The sequence below is a fragment of the Protopterus annectens genome, chromosome 12.part0, assembly GCF_019279795.1.
Source record: "Protopterus annectens isolate FY-2018-M chromosome 12.part0, PAN1.0, whole genome shotgun sequence".
NCBI lineage: Eukaryota > Metazoa > Chordata > Ceratodontiformes > Protopteridae > Protopterus > Protopterus annectens.
The window spans coordinates 430369927-430396761 of NC_056746.1; the positions used below are offsets into that span (position 1 = coordinate 430369927).

The 26835-nt window shown below is 38.6% G+C and overlaps 1 protein-coding gene across 2 annotated transcripts in view; it reads right to left on the reverse strand.

The window, feature by feature from the left end:
• BAIAP3 (BAI1 associated protein 3) overlaps window positions 1–26835 on the reverse strand; it is a 2552914-nt gene that overhangs the window by 1066189 nt on the left and 1459890 nt on the right. For both annotated transcript variants that reach the window (XM_044089547.1, XM_044089546.1), the window contains exon 4: window positions 3720–3806. In XM_044089547.1, coding sequence (XP_043945482.1) covers window positions 3720–3806 — 87 coding nt within the window. The remainder of the gene's footprint in view (window positions 1–3719; window positions 3807–26835) is intronic.

The window sequence follows — 26835 nt, forward strand, 5'->3', positions numbered from 1 at the left end:
GGGTCTGTATTATGAGATTGAAATCCCGTTTCCGCGAACACCACAAGACCGACACTTATAGCGTGAACTACAGTAATGGCGAATGTTCAAAACCACGAAACACAAAATGTCGAAGTGTCATTGTTTGCCCGTCTGTAGTATAGCTCCGTAAGGTAAGTGTGCGATAGTTAAGGACCTTAGGGTTAGGGTGTAGGTTAAGGTAAGTGCATAGATAGGTAATGTATGTAAGGTTTAGTGTAGGGTTAGAAGTAGGGTTTTGTTAAATGTATGTGTGTGGATTATATGTTTTGTTTGGGTATATGTCTGTAGGGTAAGTGTGCGACAGTTACGGACATTAGGGATAGGGTGCAAGTTAAGGTAAGTGCATAGATAGTAATGTATGTAAGGTTTAGTGTAGGGATAGAAGTAGGGTTTGGTTAGTATATGTATGCGTTTTATTTATTATGTTTGGGTGTGTAGTATGTAGCGCGCGATGGTGTTGGCCGACTATGACGGTTCGAGATTTGAAAATTCGGGGTTTAGGGGGTTTGGCGTATTTGCAGTCTGCTCTATGTGTGTTGGTGTTGTGGTGTTCGATTATACGGGTTTTCGATGTCGTAATATAGACCCCTTAAAATTCAACACTTTTAATATTTAAGTCCTCAAAATTTTTCTCTTAGCAATTTCAAATGATCTCTGTGGGAGTTTATCAAGCTACAGATTAAACAAAAAATACAACCTGGGTTTAATACAGCCTAATCAGCAACAAAGGCCAGACACTAGTATGTATAGAGAGAGTGGTAAATTGTAATTAACCAGGTTTGCCAGCAACTGGCTGTTTTTGATTGGTGAGGTATGTTAACCAATAGGGAGATATGATTATTAGTCTATGGCTTCTTAGCTCTCAATGTGAAAGAAGCAATGAGTTTAAATAGAAAATTGGTTAATCATGTTGCGTTAGGGTAAAGCAAATGACCAATCAGAACTGTGGAACTAAATCCTGGAAAGCCAGAGAAAGTGAGTATGCTACCTTCTTCAATGCAAGGCTAGATGGTCAGGTTTTATCAGTGTAGTACATCATGGACTTCACTTTCTCTGTTTTTTGAAAGTCCTTCAAATGAATCCCAAAAGTGATGCTCACATACGTTTGGAATTCAATGATCTGTATTTCATACTTCAAAAACACAACATAGACCAATAATCACACATCCAAATGTGCTTAACTTAAGTTTTCAGTCCACAGATTTTAGCAAGTACAGATAGTGTGTGAGCATTCTGAAATAATGTCATAAGAGCATTTTTTTCACAAACATTAACTTTTGAAGACCTGGATATACAAGTCTAAAGTTATTTGGCCAATCATTACATTACATTACGTACTGTTTTGACAGCGCACTTATGTCATTTAATTCTGTCTGTACATTCTGAACATAATGCTCCAAGGAGCTGCCTTCTGTGTTAATGCCTCAGTACACTTAGATGTCAAGGTGTCTTACCAGTACACTTAAGTACTATTAACACAATTACTGTATTTATGCAGCTGTTTCAAGCTGTGGCTGAAATTGTGTGTTTCAACCGATAAAGCTATGTGAGTTATAAATGAATAACCACAAGGATAATTTTAAATCTTATTTGAGTCTTTTCATGTTATTCTTCATTCTGTGGCACTTTTGCACACAACTCTTAGCATACAGATTGCACTTGAGCACCATACAACTGTAAGGAGGTGTTGTTCCCTTATTTGATACTTTGCAGGGTCTTAAGAGGTCAAACAATGTAAATAAAGAAATAAAACAGGACATGTGGTAACTGCCAAAGGCATTTTCCTCTCCTAAGCATACATAAAATGAAACGCTTTCAGAAACACAGGAAAACAGTCTAACTTAAATTAGTACATTTAAAGCCAAGGCAGTACAAACAAAAACAAACATGATTAATCATTCTTGGTTAATCAGCAATATTTACCTTTTTTATGGGCTTTCTATGACCTCCATTTTCTACTAAAGAAAACCTGCATTGAAAGGTTATGGTTTTCTGCTCTTCTAGCTGAATCATAGATGAAACGCACAAAAATAAATAAATAAATAAATGACCATGTCATATGGTTACTGTGGATGGTTCATGTTTGCAATGAGTTCAGTTATTGTTTCGACAGTAGTACTCAATGGTTTCTGTATGTAAACCAGATGTCTTCCTCCACGGAAGCTTGGTGGTGGGTGTTAACCATTTCATCATACTTGCAAAAACCAAAATGCATCCATTAAATTGTTTTTTCTCCTTGAGATGCATCGGTTTTGGCACATTTATATTAGACGGGTGATGTGCAAAATGCCCTCACCTGTATGACTTGAGGGTGCTTTAAAGCCCACAGCAAGAAAAGAAAAAGACAGTTTGATTAAATCTTTCAAGGCTAATAGGGACTTGATAAACTGAAATCACTGTTATCGTAATACCTGTACTTTTGATGGGATAGGGTATACTTGCTTCAATTTTTCAAGGCAGATAGGCTCTTGATAAAGTGAAATCACTGCTATAGTACCTGTGCTTTTTATGGGATAGGGTATACTTGTTTACAAAAAAATAGAGGAGTACAACTCATGAGTTCCTGAAAACACAGCTAAGTTGGATTCTTGAGTAGTGCAACGCAATTCTTTCATATCTTCTGTAAAAAATATGCATAATATGGATAATTATGATACACTTGCATTTTGTTGATAAGGTAATTCCCTTAGAACACTCTAGTTTTCTATGTATTGCAAGCATAGCAACATAAAGAAATTATGTGATTTGTTCAGGGTCACAGAGTATGCAAGTGGAATCCAATGAAATTAATACCTAAGATTCATGGGACATGGAGCACTACAAAACCATGATTTATATTGTTTCATTTTAGTATCATTGGAATAGGGATGAGTCATAGCCATTTCTTACATCCTGCATGTTGTCACAGAATTTAGTCCACTTTGTACTGATTTTGGCAGGACCACATTCCCAGTTATGAAATACACTAGATGGAATAAAACAATCGCAGGCATTTTTAGATACCCCCCGATGGAATAAAACAATTGTAGGTATTTTAGATACCCCCATTTTCAAAACACAACTTTTTATGACTTCCATAGAGAGATACATGCTCGCAATCCTTGGCTTAAAATACATTTTTTCAAGACAAAAAAAGATGCTGGCTACTTCATTACAGTTTTTTCCAGTTTTCATAAACAGCCATCTGTCAGCAATGACCGTGGTCCATTATCAGGCAGATTCCATTCTATGCCAGCTCTCACATGTAGTGAGTAGCATACAGCTGAAGTGCCATCCTCAGCATGCTGATGGGATGACTTTCCTCTAGGTAGCAACCTTGCTTTGTTGCAGAGGTACTTTTATTGCAATACAGATAAATAATGTAGACACATTGCAACTACCTGTCATTTATGTTTAAGTTTCAAAGATGTGATCACTTTTTTAACAAACAGCCAACAAACCAGTGGTACGTGCCATCAACCTTCAAGAGGGCCATCAATATCAGAAAGGGTAAAGGGTCATCTACTGACACTCTTTTGTCCGCCTCATTTTAAAGTGGCTTCACTTTGTTTCCATACCAAGATTTTCAGCTCAGAAGGAAGAGAAACAGCTGGCCTGTCAGTCTGTTTCATGTGAGACAAGCCTAATATCATGAGGACCTCTCTGGGAATATGAACAAGCAGAAATAGAGTTACACTATTAGATTCTTATATAGTTACCTCTCTCCTTGTTAACTTTACTTTCTCCACAGCTTTAGCTTGTCCAATGGACTCAGGAGGAGCTGGAGCTGTGCTTCCCACAAGACTCTGAAAAAAAAACACACGATGATTTGCATAAATAGTTCCCGTAATGCTCTGCCATATTCAACAAATAACACACAATCTACTACCCACACCAAGCACAATATACTGTCATATTTCACATATTCAGTATGTCAAGCTGCCAGAAAAAAAAAAAAGCAGCTCTGGCTTTCATTTCCAGTGACAATCCAGTAAAACAAGAGAAAGAAATTACAAATATGATGTTACAAACAAATACACATAGATGGTTTGATACCACCAGGGCTTTGATGTGGGCTGATACAGCTAGTCATCACATGAAAGACTAGTATGATGAGGTACTATGGATACCTGCACAAACTGTTATTCTTTTATAAGGGTCTGCAGAGCACATATCACTACAAAAAATAACTTCCTTCCATTTACTTAGGTCTTGAGCAATGCTTTTGGTAGCACCAAAGGACACACTAGAACAATCAGAATTATATGTGGAGGAGAAAATAAGTAATTTAACAATACTTTGCCCTTTTAAACTGTAAAACACGTTGGGGATTTCAACATGCTTTTATCATGAAATAAGCATTTGAATAAAATAAAGTAGGATTATACACTTACTGCCAAAAGAGGTGGAATGTATAGACTTCTTTTCAGCAATGCAACTCACATTGGTCAGATAACGTGCGCTGCACTGCTTAGCATTAATGTGATTCGGAAAAACGCATATTCTGCATGGCTCTAAATTGCAAATCCCACAAAGATTTAATTTGTGTGTCTGCAAATTGCTCACCAAAGCAGTTTAACTACACAGGTGAGCACCATACAAATCCACACAACCTTCTATGGTCTTTTACACACATACAGACAGCCAGGCAGTCACACCAATAGACAAACACACACACATAAAATACATATCTGATTTGTGTGTGTGTGGTACTTGTGCAAGCGTGTGTGTGTGTGTGTGTGTGTGTGTGTGTGTGTGTGTGTGTGTGTGTGTTTGTGTTTTTAAACTAAGCCAAGGAGGCAGCATTTGCCACTGCAGTACTTACTTTTTGGAGCTGTCACAGTCTGTTTTGTATGACATCAGACAGAATAGCAACATAACACTGCACCTACATTGTATCTCTCTGACTGGAGCTGTGACATATTGTACTGCACTTTATAACAACAGAGAAGTAAAATACACAGACACACAGAGGCAAACACACACACACACACACACACACACACACACACACACACACACACACACACACACACACACACACACACACAAAATATGCATGTATGTACACACACAAAGCAAAATTCCTATTATTTAAGCATGCCGTAGCAATTCTGAAACTGCCAGATAATCTTTTTTTCAACTTGCTTGACAAATGTTTGATAGCTGTCTAACTAGCCACCAATCTGCAGCTTATACTAACTAGTTTGGCAGCTATATGACTGCATTGCTAACATTCTGACAGCTCCATGACTAGGTTTGTTACATTTTGCTTTGCATTTTGCTGGATGGAACTGTAGTTTAGCAGTGCACCCATGCTGTACTTCTCTGACCACAGCTGTGTCTTGCAGGAAGTTTCCTGGAGCTGTGACATTTTTGCATTGTGCTTTTGACGAAATGGGAAGTGACATACATACATGCAATGTATTATGCAGGATGTCTATAAATTCCATAGTTTATCTTGAAAAATTAACTTTCATGGTGAGCACTTCACTTTACTGGATTATTTTATTTTGAAATGTTCTTGAAGCAGGTTACTATTAAACTTAACATTCCCAAAAAGTATATCACAGTGTACACTACAAAAAGAATGAAAACCAAACAAAAATAATAATAATGGTACCAATAATAACAATAATAATCATATTTTTAGTAGTTTTGAGTTAAATAAAAAAAAATTAACTATAACTCATATTAGAGAGATTCAGATTATCACAGGTAAATCTCAAAGACCATGAACCTGTATTACATTTATGGTCTGTAGAAAAAATTTGAAGAATTCTTGCAGTGTGACCCTTTACTGTTCTTAACAATAGTTTATCATACTTCTAGTAACAAAACATAAGATTATCAATAAACAAGTTTGTGAAGATATTACTTTAAGTGTTACAGCAGTTAGCGTTGTCACCTCACAGCAAGAGGTTCGCCGGTTCGATTCTTGGCTGGAGAGCCTTCTGTGCAGAGTCTGCATGTCCTCTCCACGGTTGAGTGAATTTAAAGATATGCAGATAGGTGCAAACGTGTGTGGGTGTGCCTTCTTTGAAGGTTGGGTGCCAGGCTGGCAACTCAACACTGTCAAAATTCACTGCCAATCATTAGCAGACCGGAGTTCCGCTGTGGCGACCCCTAAGCAGGAAAAGTCAAAAGACAGTGGATTACTTTAAGACATACTTAAACAATTACCTTAGCAAGACAATTGCTGAACTAAATGTGGTTTGTTAAGAGCAGACTTTGAACATTTGTTGTGGTCATGCAACAAAGTCCAGTTAATGTAGGAAATGGTTCATTTCATGGCAGTAACTTAATTAGGTATAAGCATTTGTTTTACAAGGACTTGCTGTCTCATAGTAATCCTCCTAGGACTTTAAGAATGAAATCAGCACAACAGCCTTATTAGGCTTCAATAGCAAGAAAATAAAATGACTGCATTGAGTTTGAAAAAGAAGCATCTTAAGATACAGATTTAGGGTTAGTACAAAGGACAAAACTATCCTTGATGACAGCTAAGAAAGGCTGCATCACTGAGGCTTCCAGCTAACTAAGTGCTATGAAGAAAACAGTATTCCCAAAAGAATTTGAGATTACGGGAAGTGTTAACTCAGGATCAGGCAAGGATTTTTTTTTTTGCAGAATTGGGACATTGGACCTATTCTTTAAGCCATAGGATAGCAGCTCTCTAGCCTACTCATTCCCTGGTGGAGATGAAAGTTGGGTGTTATGAACTGGATCAGTGTGTAGTTCCTGTGGTCTGTTCCATCCTCCCCTCTTCTCTAGCTAGCTTGTATGTTCCACTATAGTTGTTTGTGGGTGGTGCATTTGCGCAGTCACACACGGTCAACGTGCTGGCACATCACAATCCAGTGTGAGCACACGGTGATATACCTGTACTTTTGCAGGCACCAGCAATGTAGCAAGCCAAGATGCTTACTGCCCACACATGCTGGGTAAGCTAGTGCCGGCCACTCACTCCTACCCTATCCTGCTTTGCCCTCTCAGCATTAGTACTACTAGCCAGACACAGCTCTTTTGGGGTACAGCCACAGTTTTGTCCCTCTGTATCATGGGAAGCAAAGGTAATAATTTTTTAACACAAATATAAGTTCCAAGGAGGAGAAGAATGCAGACTTTGTACACAAAGGCATTGTGACTGTTTTGAAAACAGGCAGAATTTTATAATCATATCCCAAAAGAAAAATGACAAAAACATGGATACTATAAGAACAAAATGTTAGTCTGGAGTCAAAAAAGCATCAAGTATTGTAGCACTAAGTAAAAGTTTTACTCAGAGGCCAGTTCTCACTTCTTGACAAAAGAGACGAAGCAGTATTTTAATTTTAAGGCTTATTTTCTCTATGCGAATGGCTTTTAAAAAGCACCAGCACCTTGATGAAAGGTCAGCCTTTGCAGGCAAGTTACTATGACAGACTGGATAAGGCATACATGCAGCTGGCAAGACCATAGACTCAGTTTCATGCCTCATGGCTTCCTAAATAAGAAGACCCTTGCAGAAAAGTAGCTTGAATGCCACATTTGAAGAGTAGCTACAAAACAATCATAGTTTGGTCTTCAAAGAGTGGGACAGAATCAACATGCATAAAAAAGTTACCCTATTTGTTCTTTATTAATTAGAGTTTTCACAGTCAACCAAATTCATTAAGCAGAGAAACCGTGATGTGGTGAGACAGCAAGGAAGAAAATCAAGATGAACTTTACCTTGCCTTGTTTGCCTCAGGATAGTTCTGTTATAAAGAAGAAATGCATGAACACGGTCTTCAAGTATGAATCATCAAAATGAACCTGCCAAAAATCGGAATTCCAGAACTCTACAACCTGGAAAATACTTGGCTAAAAAAACACATGGAGCTGCTGGAAATGGCTTCCCCTTTATCATAGAATCATAGGAGGTTACTAGGCAAACGACCCTAGGGCCCTTACAAGCCTAGCCAAGTTCAACCCTTAATGCAGGGAGAGTGGCAAATCGAACGGTTAGTGACACACACTATCAAACCTTGAAAATGGCGCCAAAAGTATAAATTCAAAATCTCAGCAATATCAGCAGTTTTTCACTTCACCATAGATATATCCAAACTAGTTCCTCTCATTCAAGGTTCGTATGTATCTTCTTAAGTATCCATGCAAGTCGCAATATAGAAAACGACATAAACTCACCGGGGCATTAAATAAAATAGAAACATAATTTAATGAAATATGCAATCTGGCAAGCGCTTTCACCCGTAGGCTTCACCAGGCCAATGGAGTAACAAATTCTAAGTGCTGACTTTATAGTACTAAGACGTGACATCACTTCCTTAAAATCAATTAATACAATACTTTTGCATTTAAAAATATAGACATCAGAATATTAAAATAATTAAAATACTGAATAAGTAATCATGCAAGAAAATCATATTTATATAAGACCAAAATATAATGTAGAACTCCGCTATCTTTTGGAGATATAAATTATCTAAAAAGCTTTCCTTTTATAATAGTTTAAATATGTTACGCTAGGTTCTTCATCTAACACATACACCACTTAGAATATTCAAGAATTGACTTGCATGGATACTTAAGAAGATACATACGAACCTTGAATGATAGTAACTAGTTTGGATATATCTACGGTGAAGTGAAAAACTGCCGATATTGCTGAGATTTTGAATTTATACTTTTGGAGCCATTTTCAAGGTTTGATAGTGTGTGTCACTAACCGTTCGTTTTGCCACTCTCCCTGCATTAACTTTTTCACAAATTTATTGTATTATATTAAGGGGAGAGTATTTTACTAAGCGGACAATATTTTCTTTTTTCTAAGTTCAACCCTTGTTCCCAAGAGTGTCCGTTTAAAGCAGACACTAAAATCAGCATCTATTGTTAAACAGAAACACAAAAGTTCAGTCCATTGAAGGCCAATGCAATAGAGTTTTATGAAGTTTAAAATAAAGTGTCTGCCTAAAGTTCATTGACTGCAGCTTCTATTAACTGCTGAATGAAATCAAACAAAATAAGTGTTTTTGTGTGAGAGGGGCACCCTGCACTCCTTACACTCCTGCACTTAGTGCATACTAAGTCCAATGTCAAACACCAGTGGGGAAAAAGAGGAGCTTCCTTAACTTTGTCCACCAATTTTGTACTGACACACCGATCTCACACAGACACGCATACAAGAACTCACGTATATACACTTGATAAAATGTCTCGTTTAAAACACGCATGCTTTCTTTCCTCAGTCCTGCACTCACACAGTCAGATATTTGCTAATCTGACACCTCATGTATTCACCTACTCTTGCTCAACAATCTCTCAATCAAGTACACATACTTTCAGGCTGTAATCTTGAATTAATACACATATATAATACACTCGCATTAATACACGTATATTCAATGGAAGAAGAATCGATGTAACAGTCTGATGATCACTGCTCCACAGAAAGCAACTATGAGTAAATGACTATAACACATACTACCCAGCTGCCTCTCCTGTGAAGCAAGTGATAAAGCATGAGCAACCTTTAGCTCTTCAGCAACCGCGTACTGAATTTGGATAATCGAGCAAGTGATTATAAGGCATCATCATCACAACATAAGAGGGATGGTTGACTTTTGGAAACACAGGGTTGTCATACCTAACTAATATCCATAAACATTAGGGTATCTACAAAATATCCCAACTAGCAAACTAAAGCAATGAGTAAAAAGGTCATACAGAAAAAACAATTGGTTAAAAAACAAAAAAAAAGAAAAATCTAGCAGTTAGGTACTACAACCCTGTGTTTCCAAAAGTCAAACATCCCTCTTATGCTGCACTGATGATGCCATAAGAAGGTAGAAACATGCATGCCCACATCAAGAGGGTTTGACTTTACTGGGCTGAAATTGTCCATAAATAGACTTAAAAGTAAAAGTGAAATAAAAAGTCATGGACTTTCAGAATTGCCATTTAGCTGAAACAGCTGATATCCTTAAAGGGTAATTTGCATATATCCCATGTTGCCTCAGTTACAAGAGGTTTAAGGTATCACACGGTGGAGAGTCTAGCTTTGCTTGATTTTTCTTTTTGTGTTTTCTAACCAATTGGTTTTCCTGTGTGACCTTTTGACTCAATGTTATAATCATACATTTAAGGATTTTCCTTACTCAGCCTCTGACAGCTTGGGAGTGGCACTCTGCTGTTTGATATGATTTTTAAGTTTACTTTCTCCTCCAGGAACAATTACTAGGCTGTTACCACTAAATCTGAGTTTGTGTCCTTATTCCCGAGTACACATTTCTTCAATTCTTGATAATGAAATCATGATAGCTTGCTATCCCCTATTCTGACTTCAGGACATGTTGTGGAACCTTAACAAACTTCACTTTCTAAGTGGTCACAACACTTGCATAGCACAACTGCTCATTGTTTCTCTTTTCAGATTGCTTCATCTTAGAATTCACTGTATTTACTTTCATTATAACCTCAAAAGATCTTTTCCAATTTACAAAAAAAAATGTGTTTTTATCAGCAGGTATTACAAAAGTACCTTATAACCTGGATTGAACTCTCTAAAACAAGCATTTGTACTGTATCGTCTCTCATGCTTACCGTCTCCTCTCCATATGTTGTCTCACTACAGGGATCCATAAAGTTCCCTATCACACTTTTAAAGGGGGTGTGTTTCTTCCTGCAATGTTTCTTTGGTTACATCTCATACCTTTCAGGAATATCTGCCATACAGTTGATCAAATGGTGTAAAAACAGTTGAGGTTCGGGGAACTTTTCTTACAACACAGAGAAGACATGGCAGTAGCTGGTACCAGTTTTTCATCATCAAACCAGGTAGCCTTTCATAGGAAAGATTTCAGAGTTTTTTTTTTTTTTTTTTTTTTTTTTTTTAGAGTTTAACTAGCCCATCTGAGTAAGAGTGATATTTAACGGCACTTAACTTCCTCACTTTAAAACACTGAAATTATTGGCAAAGTTCATACTTTATTCTAACTTGATCAGAAAGAATTTATTAGGAAATGCCTACCATAAAAAAGAACATTAAAAGTGTTTTTTTGCTTTGGACTTTACATTGATTCTTTGCAGGGGTACTTCCTCGGAAATTTTCTTGCTTAATTAATAACCCAGATGACCTTGTGGACCCCCCCCTCGTTTCCATTGCTATGTGTCAAAATAGACATCCAGAATGTGTTAGTGTATAGTCTGCACAAAAGTTTATTACATGTTATTTTATTTGACATTTGATTAATGGGAGAGTCATACTGGGCATAAATCCCATTTACACTGAAGGGCCAGGGAGAAAAGCTTCATAAGCCATAATAGAAATTGTATATGTATATGTATTATATCTATGTATATGTATATATGTATATATATATATATATATATATATATATATATATATATATATATGTGTGTGTGTGTGTGTGTGTGTGTGTGTGTGTGTGTGTGTGTGATCTTCAAAACATACAAGTAATAAAAGTTACAATAAATTATACAGATGAGATCAATAGAAGAAAAAAGCTTGATTACATCAGAGACAGGCAAAAAAACATACACATGTATACAGTTATCTAGGTATATTTGAATATTATGGAGAAAGAAGAAGTAATAAGGCACAGGAGGGAGAGAACAGAAACTTAACATTAAGAAGAATATTTCAGGCTAAGAAAGGACAAAGGAAGGTGAAGAAGTAGATGGTAAAAGAAAATTTAAAAATAATATAAATGAAAGTAAGAGACAAATAAGGGTAGACACTAAAATCAGTAAGAGAGATAGTGGGTGTATAGTTGATTAAAAGAGGGAAGGAGTATGGATGAAAAAAGGAAGAGAGGCAGATAGACAGTATAAGAGAAATGATACAGGAAGAGGAAAATAAATGGGACCTTTTAATCTGGAGAAAAACAAGTACAGAGCATGGAGTTGAGAAGGCATTCTTTAAGGCTCTGTTTAAAAATGGGACTTTAGGTGTTGATCTAATGCCCACAGGAATCTTCTTCCAGGTTTTGGCTACTATCCAGAAGTACGAACTACATCTTATTTTTTATGTTTATGGGTTTCAAGAAGCTGTTTCTCAGATGAGCAAATTGGACAGTTAGGAAGGTACTGTTTGAGAATGTTACTGAAGGATAGACAGTGGAAAGGATTTTATATCATTTTGTGGTCAAGTAGAAACTGAATATACTTGAGGTAAATGGGCAGCTCAAGTCAGTTTAATGTTTTCAGAGAAGTGCAGTGATTACTTTTATATGAAAGATTGGTTGTAAATCTAGCTACCATGTTATAACATAGTTCTAGTTTTGGGATGAGGAAGATTTGAATATTGGTAAGAATTGGTGAGGCATACATTAGAGAAGGTAAAAGGTATGTGTTTGCCAGGGGTCGACTTCAGAAGACTGAGAAACCAAAAGACTGAATCCCAAAAGACTGAAAATTCAAAATCTTGAATGATAGAATTTGCTTCTTCTCCACTTTGTGCGATCTTGGAGTTGGTATATATAATTAGCAGAGGGTGTGGGTGTGCAGTCCCCAACATGAGGGGTGCAGGGGGGCTTGCCCCCTGCATTAAAATGAGTGCAGTACTTTGAATTTTCAGTCTTGTAGGATTCAGTCTTGGTTTTTCAATCTTCTGAAGTAGACCCATTTGCCACTGTGAATTTGGAGGAGTTGGTGAAGAATATTTAGGATATATAGAGCATACTAAGCTTTTGATGTGTTTTTATACAATTTTGTATGCAAAGATCAAATTTCAGTTGATCATCAATTGTGATACCTAGTCACTTGGTATGAGATAAGACTTCCATATCTTTGTGATTGACAGAAGTTATTCTGAAGCTGTTTTTGAGAGGTGTTGAACATTTGGGGAGAAATAGTAATAGCTTGGTTTTATTGGGATTTAGGAAGAGTCCCTGTTCAATGAGCTGAAGGCATTTTGAGTAATGGAGTGTAAATGGGGAAGAGTGTTTTCTGAGCACATGTGGGTGGAGTCATTGATGTATTCAATGAGGGAGGCCTGTTAGGAGGATGTACGTAAGCCATTTATAAAGTAATTAAAGAGAAGTGTCCCAAGGATAAAGCCTTGGGGAACTATACTATTAACTGAGAGAAAAGAGGCATATGTAGAGAGCAATTATACAGATTGTTGCTAATGAGAAAGGTCGCTAGCAAACTGGCTGAATGTTGTGTTAGACCATGTTTAGATATTTTAGAGAGTAATTTGGAGAGACTGTGTCAAAGGCTTTGGAGAGATCTAAAAACAGGGAAGAGACCAAATTATCATTACTGTTAGCTTTGATGATGTTATCTAAGAAGCCAACCAGGGTAGTTGTTGCATTATGGTATGACGAAAACTGTGCTGGTAGAGGTTAGTAGAGTTTCTTCAAGAAGATTTTGTAAGATTTGCTGATGCATGCACTTTTCTAGAATTTTAGAGAGAGGGATAAGATAGTGATAAGTGTAAACTTTGTTATTGTATTGGAGTTACCACCATTGTAAAGATGATGTAGAATTTTTTTCCAGAAATATGGGACATGTGATTCTTGCATGGATCTAGTGATGAAGGAGACTGGGTAAGCAATGGAAATAGCTGCAAGCTTTTTATTTTCTGTAGGTAGGTTCCCATTGGGGGGCTTGAGCTTAACAAGTAGGTGTTTTATATGTGAGGTAGAGACAGTTTTAAGGGGAAATGGGTTTATTGGAAGTGGGGACCTCATCAGGGTTGTCTTGAAGTCTGTATGGGGTTTTGTGTTAGGGTAGGTATAGAGTCTATAAATTGAGAATTACATTCTTTAGGCATTTCTATGGGATTTGGGGCAGCAGGAGTTCCAGCGTATATGATTAGCGTATATGATTTTGTTAATAAAGGACTAAAACTGATCTGAATAATGCTGTGTTTATCTGCAGTGACTTGAGTTTCAGCATGGTTATGGAGATAGCTGTAAGTTTGAAGGTGGCATGTTTTGACAAGCTTTATTTTGTGAATTGGTGTGCTACTAGTGTGGGATAGTCAGACAGTTTGGGCGGATTTAACACATTTTCTTCTGTTAGGAGCAAGTCTATTTAGTGTATACTGAGAAAGAGTGAATGAATTTAAATACAGCATCATCCAGAGGTAAGGAGTAGAGACTGGATAAGTTACGGGATTGAAGAACATTGTTGAAGACATCATGTTTAAAGATGGTAAGGTTACGGCATTCCTTAAGAAGCTGATCTTTGGAGTTGTGGTTTATTAATCTCTGGACATAGATGCAATAGTGGTTATAGAGTGAGTTTGGGAGGGTTCTGGGAGAGCTGTATTGCTTAGGATTTGAAACCAGCCAGTCTATAGTGAAGTCAGAATTTGAGGTTTTGCTGGGAGGTTATAAGTTGTGTAAATCCATACAGGTTGGTGTTATGTGAGGAATAATCTGTTAAAAGGTGCTACCAGTCAATGTTGACATTATCAAGGAATGTAATTTCAAAGGATATGGAATATGATAACCAGTTAAGGATGTCTTCCAGGAAAGGGATATTTTACCTGGAGGGATATACAGGGCAATAATACATAGATTTTTAAGATAATTTAGTTTCAGGTTAAAAAATAGTATCTCTGCAGAGTGAATGACAAAACACAAGGGGGGTAAAGATCAAGCTGGTTTAAAAATGGGATTGATACAATACTAGCTTTTTTATTTAATTATCAGTACATATAATATCATAACATAGGAGAAGAATTTCAGAGTCTTTGATGTCTGGCTTAAGCCAGGTTTCAGTGAGGATCAAGAGATCCAGAAGTGGAATTCTATTACTGTGCTAAATATACTTCAGATGTTGGAGGAAATTTTAGGCTTTTTGGGGAGATAGGTATAGGACAGGTAAGGGGGAATGATAGAAATGTAGGGTATGGACTAGGATTAGGGTGCACTTCACCAGAATGGGAAATAATTTGGTAATGTAAGTAAAGTAAAAGGCTTAGTGGAAAATGTGCATTGGGCTTATATTTAAACTTGAAGGAGCAGGTGGTTAGGTAGACAGACTTGTATTTGTAAAGAAGTTGGACCGATTAAATAAGTTGGATGCAGTTTTGCTTGAGTAAGGTGGCCAGTAATGCATGTACAACAGGCAACAGTAGGGGATCTTAGAATTGTTAAGATAGGTTCATAGGTATGTATTAGACTAACACCCACCAGGGTCTTAATAAGCCTAGCTGTGCAATCCAACCAATTTGTGCCCCTATGTATCATGGATGTTTATTAGGAGGGGGTATGCTAGTTAGGAAGTTTCTAGAGGTTATGTGGGGGGGGGCATGTTAGTTTGAGCATTACTATCTGCCTTGGTGTATCAGAGACACAGAGGCCAGGCCCATGTTGAATTTTCAGTTTCATATATATTGGTCAAAGTTACAGTTAAATAGGGTTAGGGATGGACTCTGGACTCTGGTTCACATCTGTCTCACCAACATTTCTTATTTATGTCACAAGTAAAATTTAAATCCTTGGATCTAGTGGTTATGATGCTGTTGATTTTGCAAATGTGCAAAAGATCAATCAGAGCTGGATCTGAGGATGCCTTGTAAGCTAGGCATAGATCTCCTCTCAGTATGTTGTAGGAGAAAGGGTATAGAGATAGGACTTTAAGGCAATCTGTACAGAACAATGTGTTTATACCCTGGCATCTCCTGGTATGGAACCTTTGTGGCATTCCAACTGTTGCATATGTCAGGTCAGGTACATGCTGAAGTGGGCATTATACTCAATGATGAGTTTAATAAGGGCCAGATAAAGTAGCACTATGACTTTCTTTGATCTGGATGCCATGCCCATACTTATAACTTGGGTGACATGGAATGATTTTCTTACTGCCTTGGCCACATGTTGGTCAAAGGACAGATTACTGTCTGCAAATTTTCCTAGACCCCTGACTACTGAGTCAACTTTTAGGGGTGTCTTACCAATGGACTAATTAACCTGGCTGGCAGTTTCCCAAAAGATACTATAATACATTTCCTGGCATAGAATTTTAGTCCATGACTTTGGTACTAGTCATTTGAGTTAGACCCTCTTGTAATATATTTGTTTTATAGGAGAAGCTTGATGGTGCCTGATTGGCAGTCATCTGTGAACTTGGTCAGCCAAAGGCCCTTGACATTAACCTTTACCTCCAAGAAGTAGATGTCAAATAGGAGTCCCTGCATGGAGCCCTGAGGTACTCAGCTAGTGACAGGTCTCTTAATGGAGGTGGTATCACCAGTCCTGACCTCCTGGATCCTGTCTGTGAGCCAGCTAGCAATCCAGCAAGTTATATAAGGGTTTATGTCCAGTTCAGTAAGTTTATCAGCTATACTCAAGTGGAGTATTGTATCAAATACCTTAGTCAGGTCCAAGCAGGTGGTATGCACCGTCTACCCCTATTCTATTGCCTTGGTGACCTTCTCAAATAAGTCCTCCAGGTCTGCTAGGCATGACCTTCCCTTGATAAAGCCAAACTTGGTTGGATCCAGTAACTGAAGGCTGCCTATACCTTTGTTGATCATTTCCATGATAATTCATTCTATGGCTTTGCATATTAGACTAGTCAGACAAATAGGTTTGTAGTTTCTGGGATCAGTTGATGGCTGACCCTTGTGAAATTGGATAATGTTGCATTCCTCCATTTTTATGGTATGAAGCCTGTTTTGAGGCTATAGTTGAAAAGTGATTTAAGTGGTCCTGATGGGCCATGTTTAGGAGGCATCCCAGGTTGCTATTGAGGCTATGTTTTTGGCTGTAGTGAGTGCTGTCAGACCTGCTCCTTGTTAATAGTGGGGGGGGGGGGTTACGCTAGTAGGTATTTCATGGGGGAGGCAGGGGGGAGTGGAAGGTGAAATTTGAGGTCAATTTGTCAGCCAGCAAACTCCCTATGCCACTCTGCACACTGAAAGTGGCACCACTGATCACCAGTTTGGCACACTGATGTCTGCTGCCTTTGAGGTTTTAGACATAGCTTTAGAGGTCTCATGTTTTGCTTTAGTCTTTGTGGCTATCTTGATATCACAACTGGCCTTGTAGGGCTTAATTAGTCCTTTTAGCTTCCTGTTTAGTTTAATTAGAGAACTCCTCTCATTATGGGAGTCACACTTCCTTATTTTAGCCATGACTTTTTCTTTTGTTATATACCCTATTAAGGTTAGGATTCCACCAGTGTGTTTTTTAGTTTGTTTGGGCTTACTTCTAGTAGGCACAGCAGCTTCTATACACACAGGGTCTCTGTGAACAAACTGTTGTGAGCTTGGTGTTGGGAGGAACACTGAATTTTGATAAACTATCACAAAATAGGACATAGTTTGCTTTGGAATAGTTTCTGTTACAGGGTTTACTGGGATTACCAAGTTAATTTTTATTTTGAAGGAGGCAGCCTAGTGGTCTGACCTCACCAGTAAAGATGTGAAACTTGGGGGGGACAGCTCTGTCCATATTGGTGAGCATCAGGTGCAGTGTGTTCGTACTTCTGGTGGGTGTGAACTCTATCTGATCAATGATATTTGTGTTAATAAAGTCCAGTAATCATTGTGTCTGTGAGTATGAGGCTTTGTATGTTTCCCAGTCTATAGAGGGGTAGTTAATGTCTCACATAAATAGGTTATTTGGTTTTATGATGAGTGTCTCCAGTAAGTCTAGATACAAGTTATGAGATTCTAGGGACAGAGACTGTGGCTTATAGCTTGCTAGGGTATGGTATGGGACTTTGTCTTGAATGATTTGCATATGGATAAATCCGAGGGCATCATCCTGTTTAACCAACATAGAGATAATGCTTGTTGCTAATATACATTGAGAATCTTCCTTCTGTCCCTGTCTGTGCAGCTAATGGCTTAAATGTATGGAAGTCAGTGAAGTCTTGCACACTTGGAGTACTTTTTGTGGATTTAAATCATGTCTTGGTAGTGGAAAACAGATGTCTTTAATCTCCAGAGTGAGAAGAGCCTGTAGTGCGGAAAGTTTGTTTAGACTCTGCCATTCTGGGCATTAAGCAGTAACACCTTTAGGTTTCTTTGAGTTTTATTTGCTATGTCAGTAGGTTTGTCAGTTTTTCATTGCCTAAAAAAGGCTCTAACGGGGTGGATAAAGTTTTAGCTAATATTTGGAAGCTTAGGGGAGACAGGTGCGGACCATCCTTTGGAAGTAACATCGTCTGTTAGCCATGCTTTCCCATGCTGAGAAATAGTGAATCCCTCAGAAAGACCCCTGAAACTAAACCAATTATTGAAGTCAGTCTTCTGTTGTTTGTGCTATGGCACCACCCCTGGTGAAAGTAGAATGCTGCTCAGTGCTAGGCACATACCTGCCTGAGACACATATTCAACGGGTCAACAATGTCCCTCTTCATATAGTCCAGGAAAGTTCATCTCAGGTCATTAACACCAACATGGATTATGATATAATCATACTGGTATCTGTGATGTGGCAACTTGAATGCATGTGTAACGTGACAGATCCTGGCTCCAAATAAGCAGCTACCATTATCTTCTCCTAGTTCAGTCTGGTGAGTGGAACATCTGTGTGTCATACAGTTGAGTCCCCTATCACAAGTGTCCTGGGTGGTGAGTTGGTTTGCTTTAGGGGATTTGCTCTTGGGTTTTTCCTTCTGTGTATGTATATGCTTGCTGTTTGCTGTTGCTTTTGATAAGTGCTTTAGAGACTGCTGAGGGTAGATGTTGTCGTTTATAGGCTTAGGAGATCTTTGAAGTTTGGGAAGACTGCTTTTTAGTGCCTCCGTGTAAGTTGGCCTATGTGTGTGGTGAACTCTATGTGTGGTGGACGTAGTGTGTTTGTGTTCTTGACAACCTTATCTGTATGCAAGAGTACTGCCTTTAATGAAATTATGAATGTGCTTCTCTTGCATACTGTGTTTGTTTTTATTTTTAGGTATTAAATGATTGTCTGTGAACATGAGACAGTTGCTAAATTGTCTCAGTATATCCATATCTACCAATATGGCTATGGAGACAATTGGAAATTGCATGTTCATATTGTCCGGACCTGTATTTGGGTGGGCTACTGTAGATTCTGGACTGAGTTATATAGAGGTCTCCCTGGGAGGTCCCTGGAGTGTGGCACTAAACTAGTTTAGACTGCTAAAATTTGATAGTAATGATGTTTAGTGTGCAAACTAGCTGCTCTAAGCTTGTCTTTGCACATCAATGTGCAGAGACAAGCTTAGCTGCTCTAAGCTTGTCTCTGTACATTGATGTTGTTTTAGCCACATTGAATTACAGGTTTCAGTTCTAAGGGAAGTTTCATGGATAAAATTTACTTTCTGGGTATTTGTACAGGGCACTGATAACCTCTTGATGTAATAACACCAAGTCTAACGCTATGACAAAACAACTTAAACAAACTACATTGATAAAGTGATTTCAGGTATTAGGGACCTTTAGAATGATTTAAAATCAGTCGACAAATAAAGCAAAAATAAAGCAGTAGCACTCTAAACAGTTAACTGAAGCACAGCACAATAAAATAAGTCTGTTATCTGCCTAGGCTGGAGCAGGATTTTAACTCAGAACTCCCTCAGAGTTCAGTGAAGGTACCGAGCAGATGGGAGCTCTGGTAAAATTACCAGGAGACAATCTGTAAAGGAGGTATATTCAAGTGCGACACTGGTTTGCTGGGTCGATAGTTAGTGTTATGGATATCTGGAAAACAATGTGTGGGAAGTATTTAAATATGCTACACAACAGACAATAGCAATGAAAGAGGAGATGAAGGGACTTTGCAAGTCAAATTACCATAAAGAGTGGAAGCCAAAAATATAACCTATTAAAACCACAACAAGAGAAGGGTGGAAAAGTTGAGAAAAAAAATCAAACTGGAACTCTAGTCCCATGGTTAGAATTTCCAAAACTGTTAGTTTAATGTCTTAGTGGTGGGTGGGGCATACTTAAAGAATGGGAGAAACATTAGCAAGGTAAACAGAAGGGCACTAGAATGCAACTTTAAGCAGGTATATACAGCTATAAGAAGTACTGAAGCAGAATTCACAATACTGCCACTACTGCAATCTTGCTACAAACTAAACCCCAGACTATGCAGTCAAATACAAGTAACAATTACAACTATAATAAATGGTGCCTGCATATTGATTTCTGTTTTACTGATAGTTAACAAAACTGTAGTGCTGTTATTTATTTGCATGATATTTCTGGTCACTGTCTAGATCCTATTCAGCTGGTTTCATAGCAGGGGTTGTCTACCTTCTTTTGAACCCAGCCTATCCAAGGTGTGAGCACAGCTTTTTGTGTTATCTGATTCCCTGAGGCTCTTAAATGTTCCTTTATACTACTGTGTAAGGAGTTACAATTCTATGAGACAGTATCAGTATCTTAGCTGCTCTTTGTGGCCTATCTGTGACTAATTCAATAGACATCTGGATACAGAAAGCCTATATGTATATCTTTTGACACTTAATCTGTTATCGGTGATAGTCAACAAAACTGGTCCATTTATTAATTTGCTAGAGATTGCTTTTCTTGGTGTCTGCATTTTGTTTTCTGTTTTACTGATAGTTAACAGAACTGTAGTGTTGTTATTTATTTGCAAGATAATCATGTCTGTAGCATTTTCTGCCTAAAATACTGTAGCTAGTAGATGTAATAGTTTTATTTGCTTGATAAACATTTCTGTAGTGTTTTCTGCCTAAAATACTGTAGCTAGTAGCTGTAATAGTTTCCCAGCCTCCCTCCCTATTTGTGTCTTGTTCTTATACTTGGTGGCTTTGCAGGTGCCCGCCCCACTGTAAATTTGATCTGGGACATTCCACCCAGTCTAGTGTCACTAGCTCCTTCTAGCTTATCAGTGGGAGTGGTAAGTACTAGGTAATCTATCTACCACCAGAGGAGTGGTTTCTGGCCCAGAAATTGTAGTTTATTGGCCGTTTGGGCAGTTTTTTCTATCTCTTTCAACTTTCTGGTTTGAAGGTCCGTGTTTGCACTTGTTTCCTGCCTTTCCTGTAACTAGTGTAGTCCAGATACAGATTTGCTGTATCCAGGACTATTTGTAAGCTTCTGAGCAGTGCCAAATAGTCTGCTCTTCATTTTTTCCCTTAGATCTGCTAGTTCTCCCCTCTCCTGCACTTTTACTAGCTTATTAGTCTAGCACTTTACCAGATTTCTTGTAGCAATTATTGTAGCACACAAAAGTGCTACCAGCACTAATCTTTCTACAAGGAAACAGCTCCAGTACTTATTAATGCCCACCCTTCCAGGCATGTCTAAAGATCAGTTCCCTGTGCTTTCTCCTATTAACCTGGTGAACTTGGGCATCCAGAGGCAATGTAGCAACTACCTCATGTACACTGACAACCCTCTCCTCTTACCTCCCAACACTCAGACTTGTGAGAGAAGCACTTATATATCCAAATTGGAAGCCATGCACTCTCCAGCAAAGACCGGATAGCTGGTCAAGAGGAGAAGGTCAGCACTTGTACCACACCACATGGAACACATAGCCCTCCAGAACACACACCAGCACTGCCTTCACATAAAAACACAAACCACACACCCACCTTCGTGGAGGCTCTCAATAAAAATCTACCCAAACAGCAGAGACCTCCAAGGAAAAAATGCACTCGACCACCACAACACAACACTAATCATGAGACACATAACTCTCCTAAACAGTGTGCCACTCCACCAAAGCCCCTAAGGCAAAACAGCATGCCCAACACACTAGTCATAGGTGACTCGATAATGAGGCACACTGACATCCCACTCACTAGGATGAAATGGAGAAAGTAAGAGTCAAGTGTCTGTCAGGTGCCAGGATCCACCACATAATGCACGCACTCAGGTCCCTCAACAATAGGTACAAATGTGGCTCTGTCATTGTACATGTGGGTGCGAATGACCTGAGACGTACCTCCCTGGACTACATGTAAAGAGCCATGGAGGAGTTCTTGGATTATGTAACCCAGGGGGCTATGACTCTAGCCCTGAGCAGCATCCTACCATCACCCAGAATGATACCACAGTACAAGCAGACAATAATTGATTTCAACAACTGGCTAAGATTCTGGAGTCATTCTAAGGGGATCCAGTATCTGTCTGCCTGGGATGACATGAATGAGAGACCTTGATGCTTTGCCAAAGATGGCCTGCATCTGTCACCCCTGGGCTTCTGGATACTGGCCAAGGCTCTTGCCATCCCTATAGTGCCTTTTTAGGTGGTTTTCCAAAGACCAAATTACCACTGTAACAGCTACAAACAAATGCAATTTGAGAGTCATGCTGCTCAACGCTAGAAGTCTAAATATCAAAATGCACTCGTTCAAAGCACTTATTAATATGGAGAACATCGACATTTGTGCTGCAACAGAGACCTGGTTCAAGGCAGCAGAAAGCACTCCTGCACTACCAGGCTATGACTCATTCCACACCTTTTGGCCACAGAACTTGAACTGAAGCTCCAAAGGTGGTGGTGTTTCCATATTCATAAAGGATGCACACACCTCCAGACTGGTAGCCCAGCATAATGCATCAGAGAAACTTCAGGTGCAGCTAACTTTGGGTAGGACAGCAATTCAGGTTGTAGCCTGCTATAGATCCCCAACCTTGTCCAAAGACTCACACTCCATGTTCTTAAGCACCCTGGAGAATATTAGGGTCCAACCTAATACACTTATACTGGGCGACTTCAGCTACCCCTCCACTAACTGGGAAAACTACTTATGTACCAATACACTTGCCCAACGTTTCCTGGAATTCATTAATTCCAGTGCCCTGGTCCAGCTTGTTCTTACCCCCACTAGAGGTGGCAACATCCTTGACCTGGTCATTACTAACATGGACAACAGTTGCTCTGCAGTAATAGTCAACTTCTCACTGGTTAGATCTGGCCACAAATTAATCATCTTGGAACCCCCCCCCCCCCGCAAAGGTAACCACCATGAAAAACTTCTCCAAAGCTAACATTGGGTGCCTAAAAACAGAGGTGGATAACTTCACAGCACTCATGTAAATGGAAAAAGTTGCATGACTTCTGAATCATACACCAATGCATTGTACGAACACGTACACAAATGCATGGATCTCATCACACCCAACAGAATCAAGACACTCTACTCCAAAAAAAGGAATACAATCTGATGGTTCCTTGCCATAAACAAACTCTACAACAGAAGGAGGAAACTGATGTGGAATATGGTGAAGTCCCAAGACTGGAAAAACTCCCTTATCAGCCTCAACAAAAAGTTGAGATCCCTCATCAAATCCTCTAAAGCTAGCTATGAAAACAGAATTGCAGCAGATAGTAAAGACAACCACAAGGCCTTCTATAGTTATGTAAATAATCTCTACAGCAATACCCAGATATGATCTAAGCTTCTGCACAATGGTACATCTTATACCTGTAGTAAAGCTGTAATAGTTTATCACCCCCCCTCCCTATTGGTGTCTTGTTCTTATACTTGGTGGCATTGCAGTTGCCCACCCCTACGGTAAATTTGATCTGGGACACTCCACCCAGTCTAGTGTCATTAGCTCATTCTACCTAATACAGAGAGAACATTTGAGAAGGCCAACCCACTTAGGTTCTTAACCTTGAATATCTTCTCTTCCACCTTTCTCCCTTTCCACTTTACTAAAAAAAAAAAAACTTTGCTAGAATCCCCTTGTGTTCTGACTGGGTGTGCTTATCAAAAAAAATCTGGAAATATAGAGCTGATAAGTGTATTTTTTGGCAATTTTAACTGTTCAGAGTTGAATAAAACAATAATTTAATTCAGTTCAGAATAGAGGTTGAATAAATTGCATTTAGTTAAACTGTATTTGCTTTAATATTGCTATACACTTAAGTGTGCTAGCTTGCACTCATTTGAATTGTTTTTAGTGCTGTTTTAGCTGCTTTTCTGTAAAAAAAATTGTAAGCTTGTTTCCTGCCTTTCCTGTAACTAGTCTAGTCCAGATACAGATTTGCTGCCAACCAGTCATGAGTGGAGTCCCACATGATTCTGTCCTGGGTCCTCTCCTGTTTGGTATCTACTTCTCTGAAGTCCATGCCAGCACAAAGGGACTCTGGCTGACAAAGTTCACAGATGATTGCAAGTTGAGAGCTATTATTTACTCCCCAAGTGATGTTGACGTCCTACAGAAAGGCCTCACTGAGACCAACAACTGGTGTCAGAACCATGGCTTTAAGCTCAATGCCAAAAAATGTGTCATCATCCCCTTTGGAAAAACCTGGTTCCCATGAATTACCACATCAATGGTAATCCACTGAACAGAGAAGGCATTATAAGAGATCTGGGAACACAAGTTGACAACAACCTCTCTTTTGACCACCACATTGCCACTGTGGTTAGAAAGTCCTTCTATGTAGCACATCTCATTACTAAGGGTTTTGCATCCAGGAAGAAAGAGGTCACTGCCTCCGTCTACTCTTCCTTCATTAGGCCAGCCATCGAGTACAATGCTCCATTTGGAATGTACCTCACTAGACACCTGCAACAACTGGAGAGGCCACAAAAGTACCTCACAAAGAGGATCCTAGGCCTTAAACACATCCTATATGGACAGACGTAAAAAACTCTAACTATTCTCTGTCTCATATCACCTACTTAGAGGCAACCTCTGCTTGACTTACAAAGCCATGTCTGACCCAGCTCTGTTAGAAATGCTACATCTAAAGAAATCCCAATCCCTCTGCACCACACACTCCAGAGAACTCAACCTCATTACCATAATCAACAGAACATGCTGGAGGGGCAGGGTCATAACCCAGAGACTGCCCATGCTATGGAATAGACTACCCGTACATGTCAAACAGAGCACCTCACTGGCCCTCTTCAAGAGAAATCTTGATGAGTGGATGAGAAATAGAATATTCACCCCGGAGATCACTCCAGTGGCTCTACTCAACAAAGGCACTGGGAGCTAAGGTCGGGTGGCACGATGTCAAGGTAATCCTATGGGCTAGGCTTGTAAAGGTTCCAGGTCCATTTGCCTACTACACACCTATGAACCTATAAATAAATGAGGCTCAGATATGACAGTAGATCACTGTTCTGCCACAGCTGTAAAAGGAGCTACAAGACTGAGGCCCCAGACTGGGTTCAACACACAAGAAAGATACCTTTTACATGAAATTTTACTTATAAAAATAGAAGTGCAGTATAATATATAAATAATGATAAATTCTTGCAGTAATACACAATCTTCTCAAAACTGCAAATGAAGCTCCAAGACTAAGGTCCCAGGTAACACTAAAAAATGCAAACACAATTAACTTTTTTGGCTAAACTACAGACAAAAATGTATTACAGAATATGTGAAGTGTGACCATAAAAGGACCAGAGGAATATTTAGACAGATACTTAAATATATGTCAATATGTTTAGAAGAGGTAAACATGTTGTTCATACAGCTAAGCAACATGTTTAGAGGAGGTAATGAAAATTATTAATAGTTATTTCTAGAAGATGAAAATTAAGTGATAAGTTGAGGAGGGTGGAGATATAAAGATAAGTAACAGGTAGAGATGATTTCAAAATCAGTTTTGAAGTATATGAAGTGATGAAGAAAAAGGATGACTAAAGAGTTGGAGATGATATACAGGCAAAAACGGGGGATCTAAGCAGTAATAGGAGGTCCTTATGTTGGTATAAATGTAGTTGTAGGGGGGTGGGAACTGGGGGTAGGGTTGTGGAGTGAAAGGAATGGGACATACCTGAGACAGAAGTGTTTTTTAAGTATCAGAGATAATCAGTTTCTTCAACCATCTCCCAAGTAAATGTTATGATGTATTTACAGAGAAAAGTAAGAAAACAGGCAGCAGATATAAATACAATGAGTACACTTTTGTCAGCATTTGGTATGGTAAGAGAAACAGTTGGCTGTATGACTGATAGAAGATAGGATATTTTTTTTAATTAGTTTGAGTTGTCAGTATGGGTCAGTCTTCACTGTAAGGAGCAGTAGCAGTAGGCATAAATGTTTACTTTTTCAAAGGAGGACAAGCTGTTCATTGGTAAGAAAGTCAGACATATCAAGATAAAATAATTAACAAGCCTGAAAAGCATTAACACAGAAGTGTCTTTTTTCTTTACCAGTAGCACTGGCTGAAACTCAGTGATAAAGATGTTTTTAGCAACTTACTTATTGGCACCCAAAGGTGTCAGTCTATATACTGTCCACGCTGAAAAAGATTTTTTTTTTTTTGCAGGCCGCAAATCCTCCTAGCAGAAGAAAGAAAATTTTATGCAGATTGAAAAAGAGTAACAGGAAAACTGATGACTTTTGATACTATGTGGAAGGGGAAATCTTGGAAGCCTAATGACACCCCAAAGTGTCAGTCTGTATATTGTCCAAATTGAAAAAGATTTTCTGCAGGCTGCAAATCCTCCTAGCAGATGAAGAAGAAAGATAATTGTCTCTGTGTCCTTCACAATACCAGACCAATACAATCAAATCAAAATTCTAGCTTTTGTTGTGTCCATTTCCAAATGATCACCTAAAATGTGTCTGTATGCTAATTCCATTATAAATATTCTAAACAAACAAATAAGTGGCTTAGTACATGTTCTTTCATCATTTCCATGTACAGAAGGCCATTTTTAGCTCAAGGTATGGACATATATTACTCATTTCGTTGTCCATCTATTTCCACTGAACTTCCTTGAAATTGATATGTCATACTTAGTCTTCAACCATGTTTGTAATTTTCTCAGTATTATGATGTGAAATGAAGGCCATTCTCTCTTCTCCTTTGACCATAGTTACAGACTTTCCTCTTGTCTTTCTTATTGCTCATCCCCTATTAATAGCAGCCCATAAACAATAATTTTCTTCACTAGTGGTATTGGCTTTTCCCCCTTTCTCTTTCTCAGTGGTGATTTTTCCTA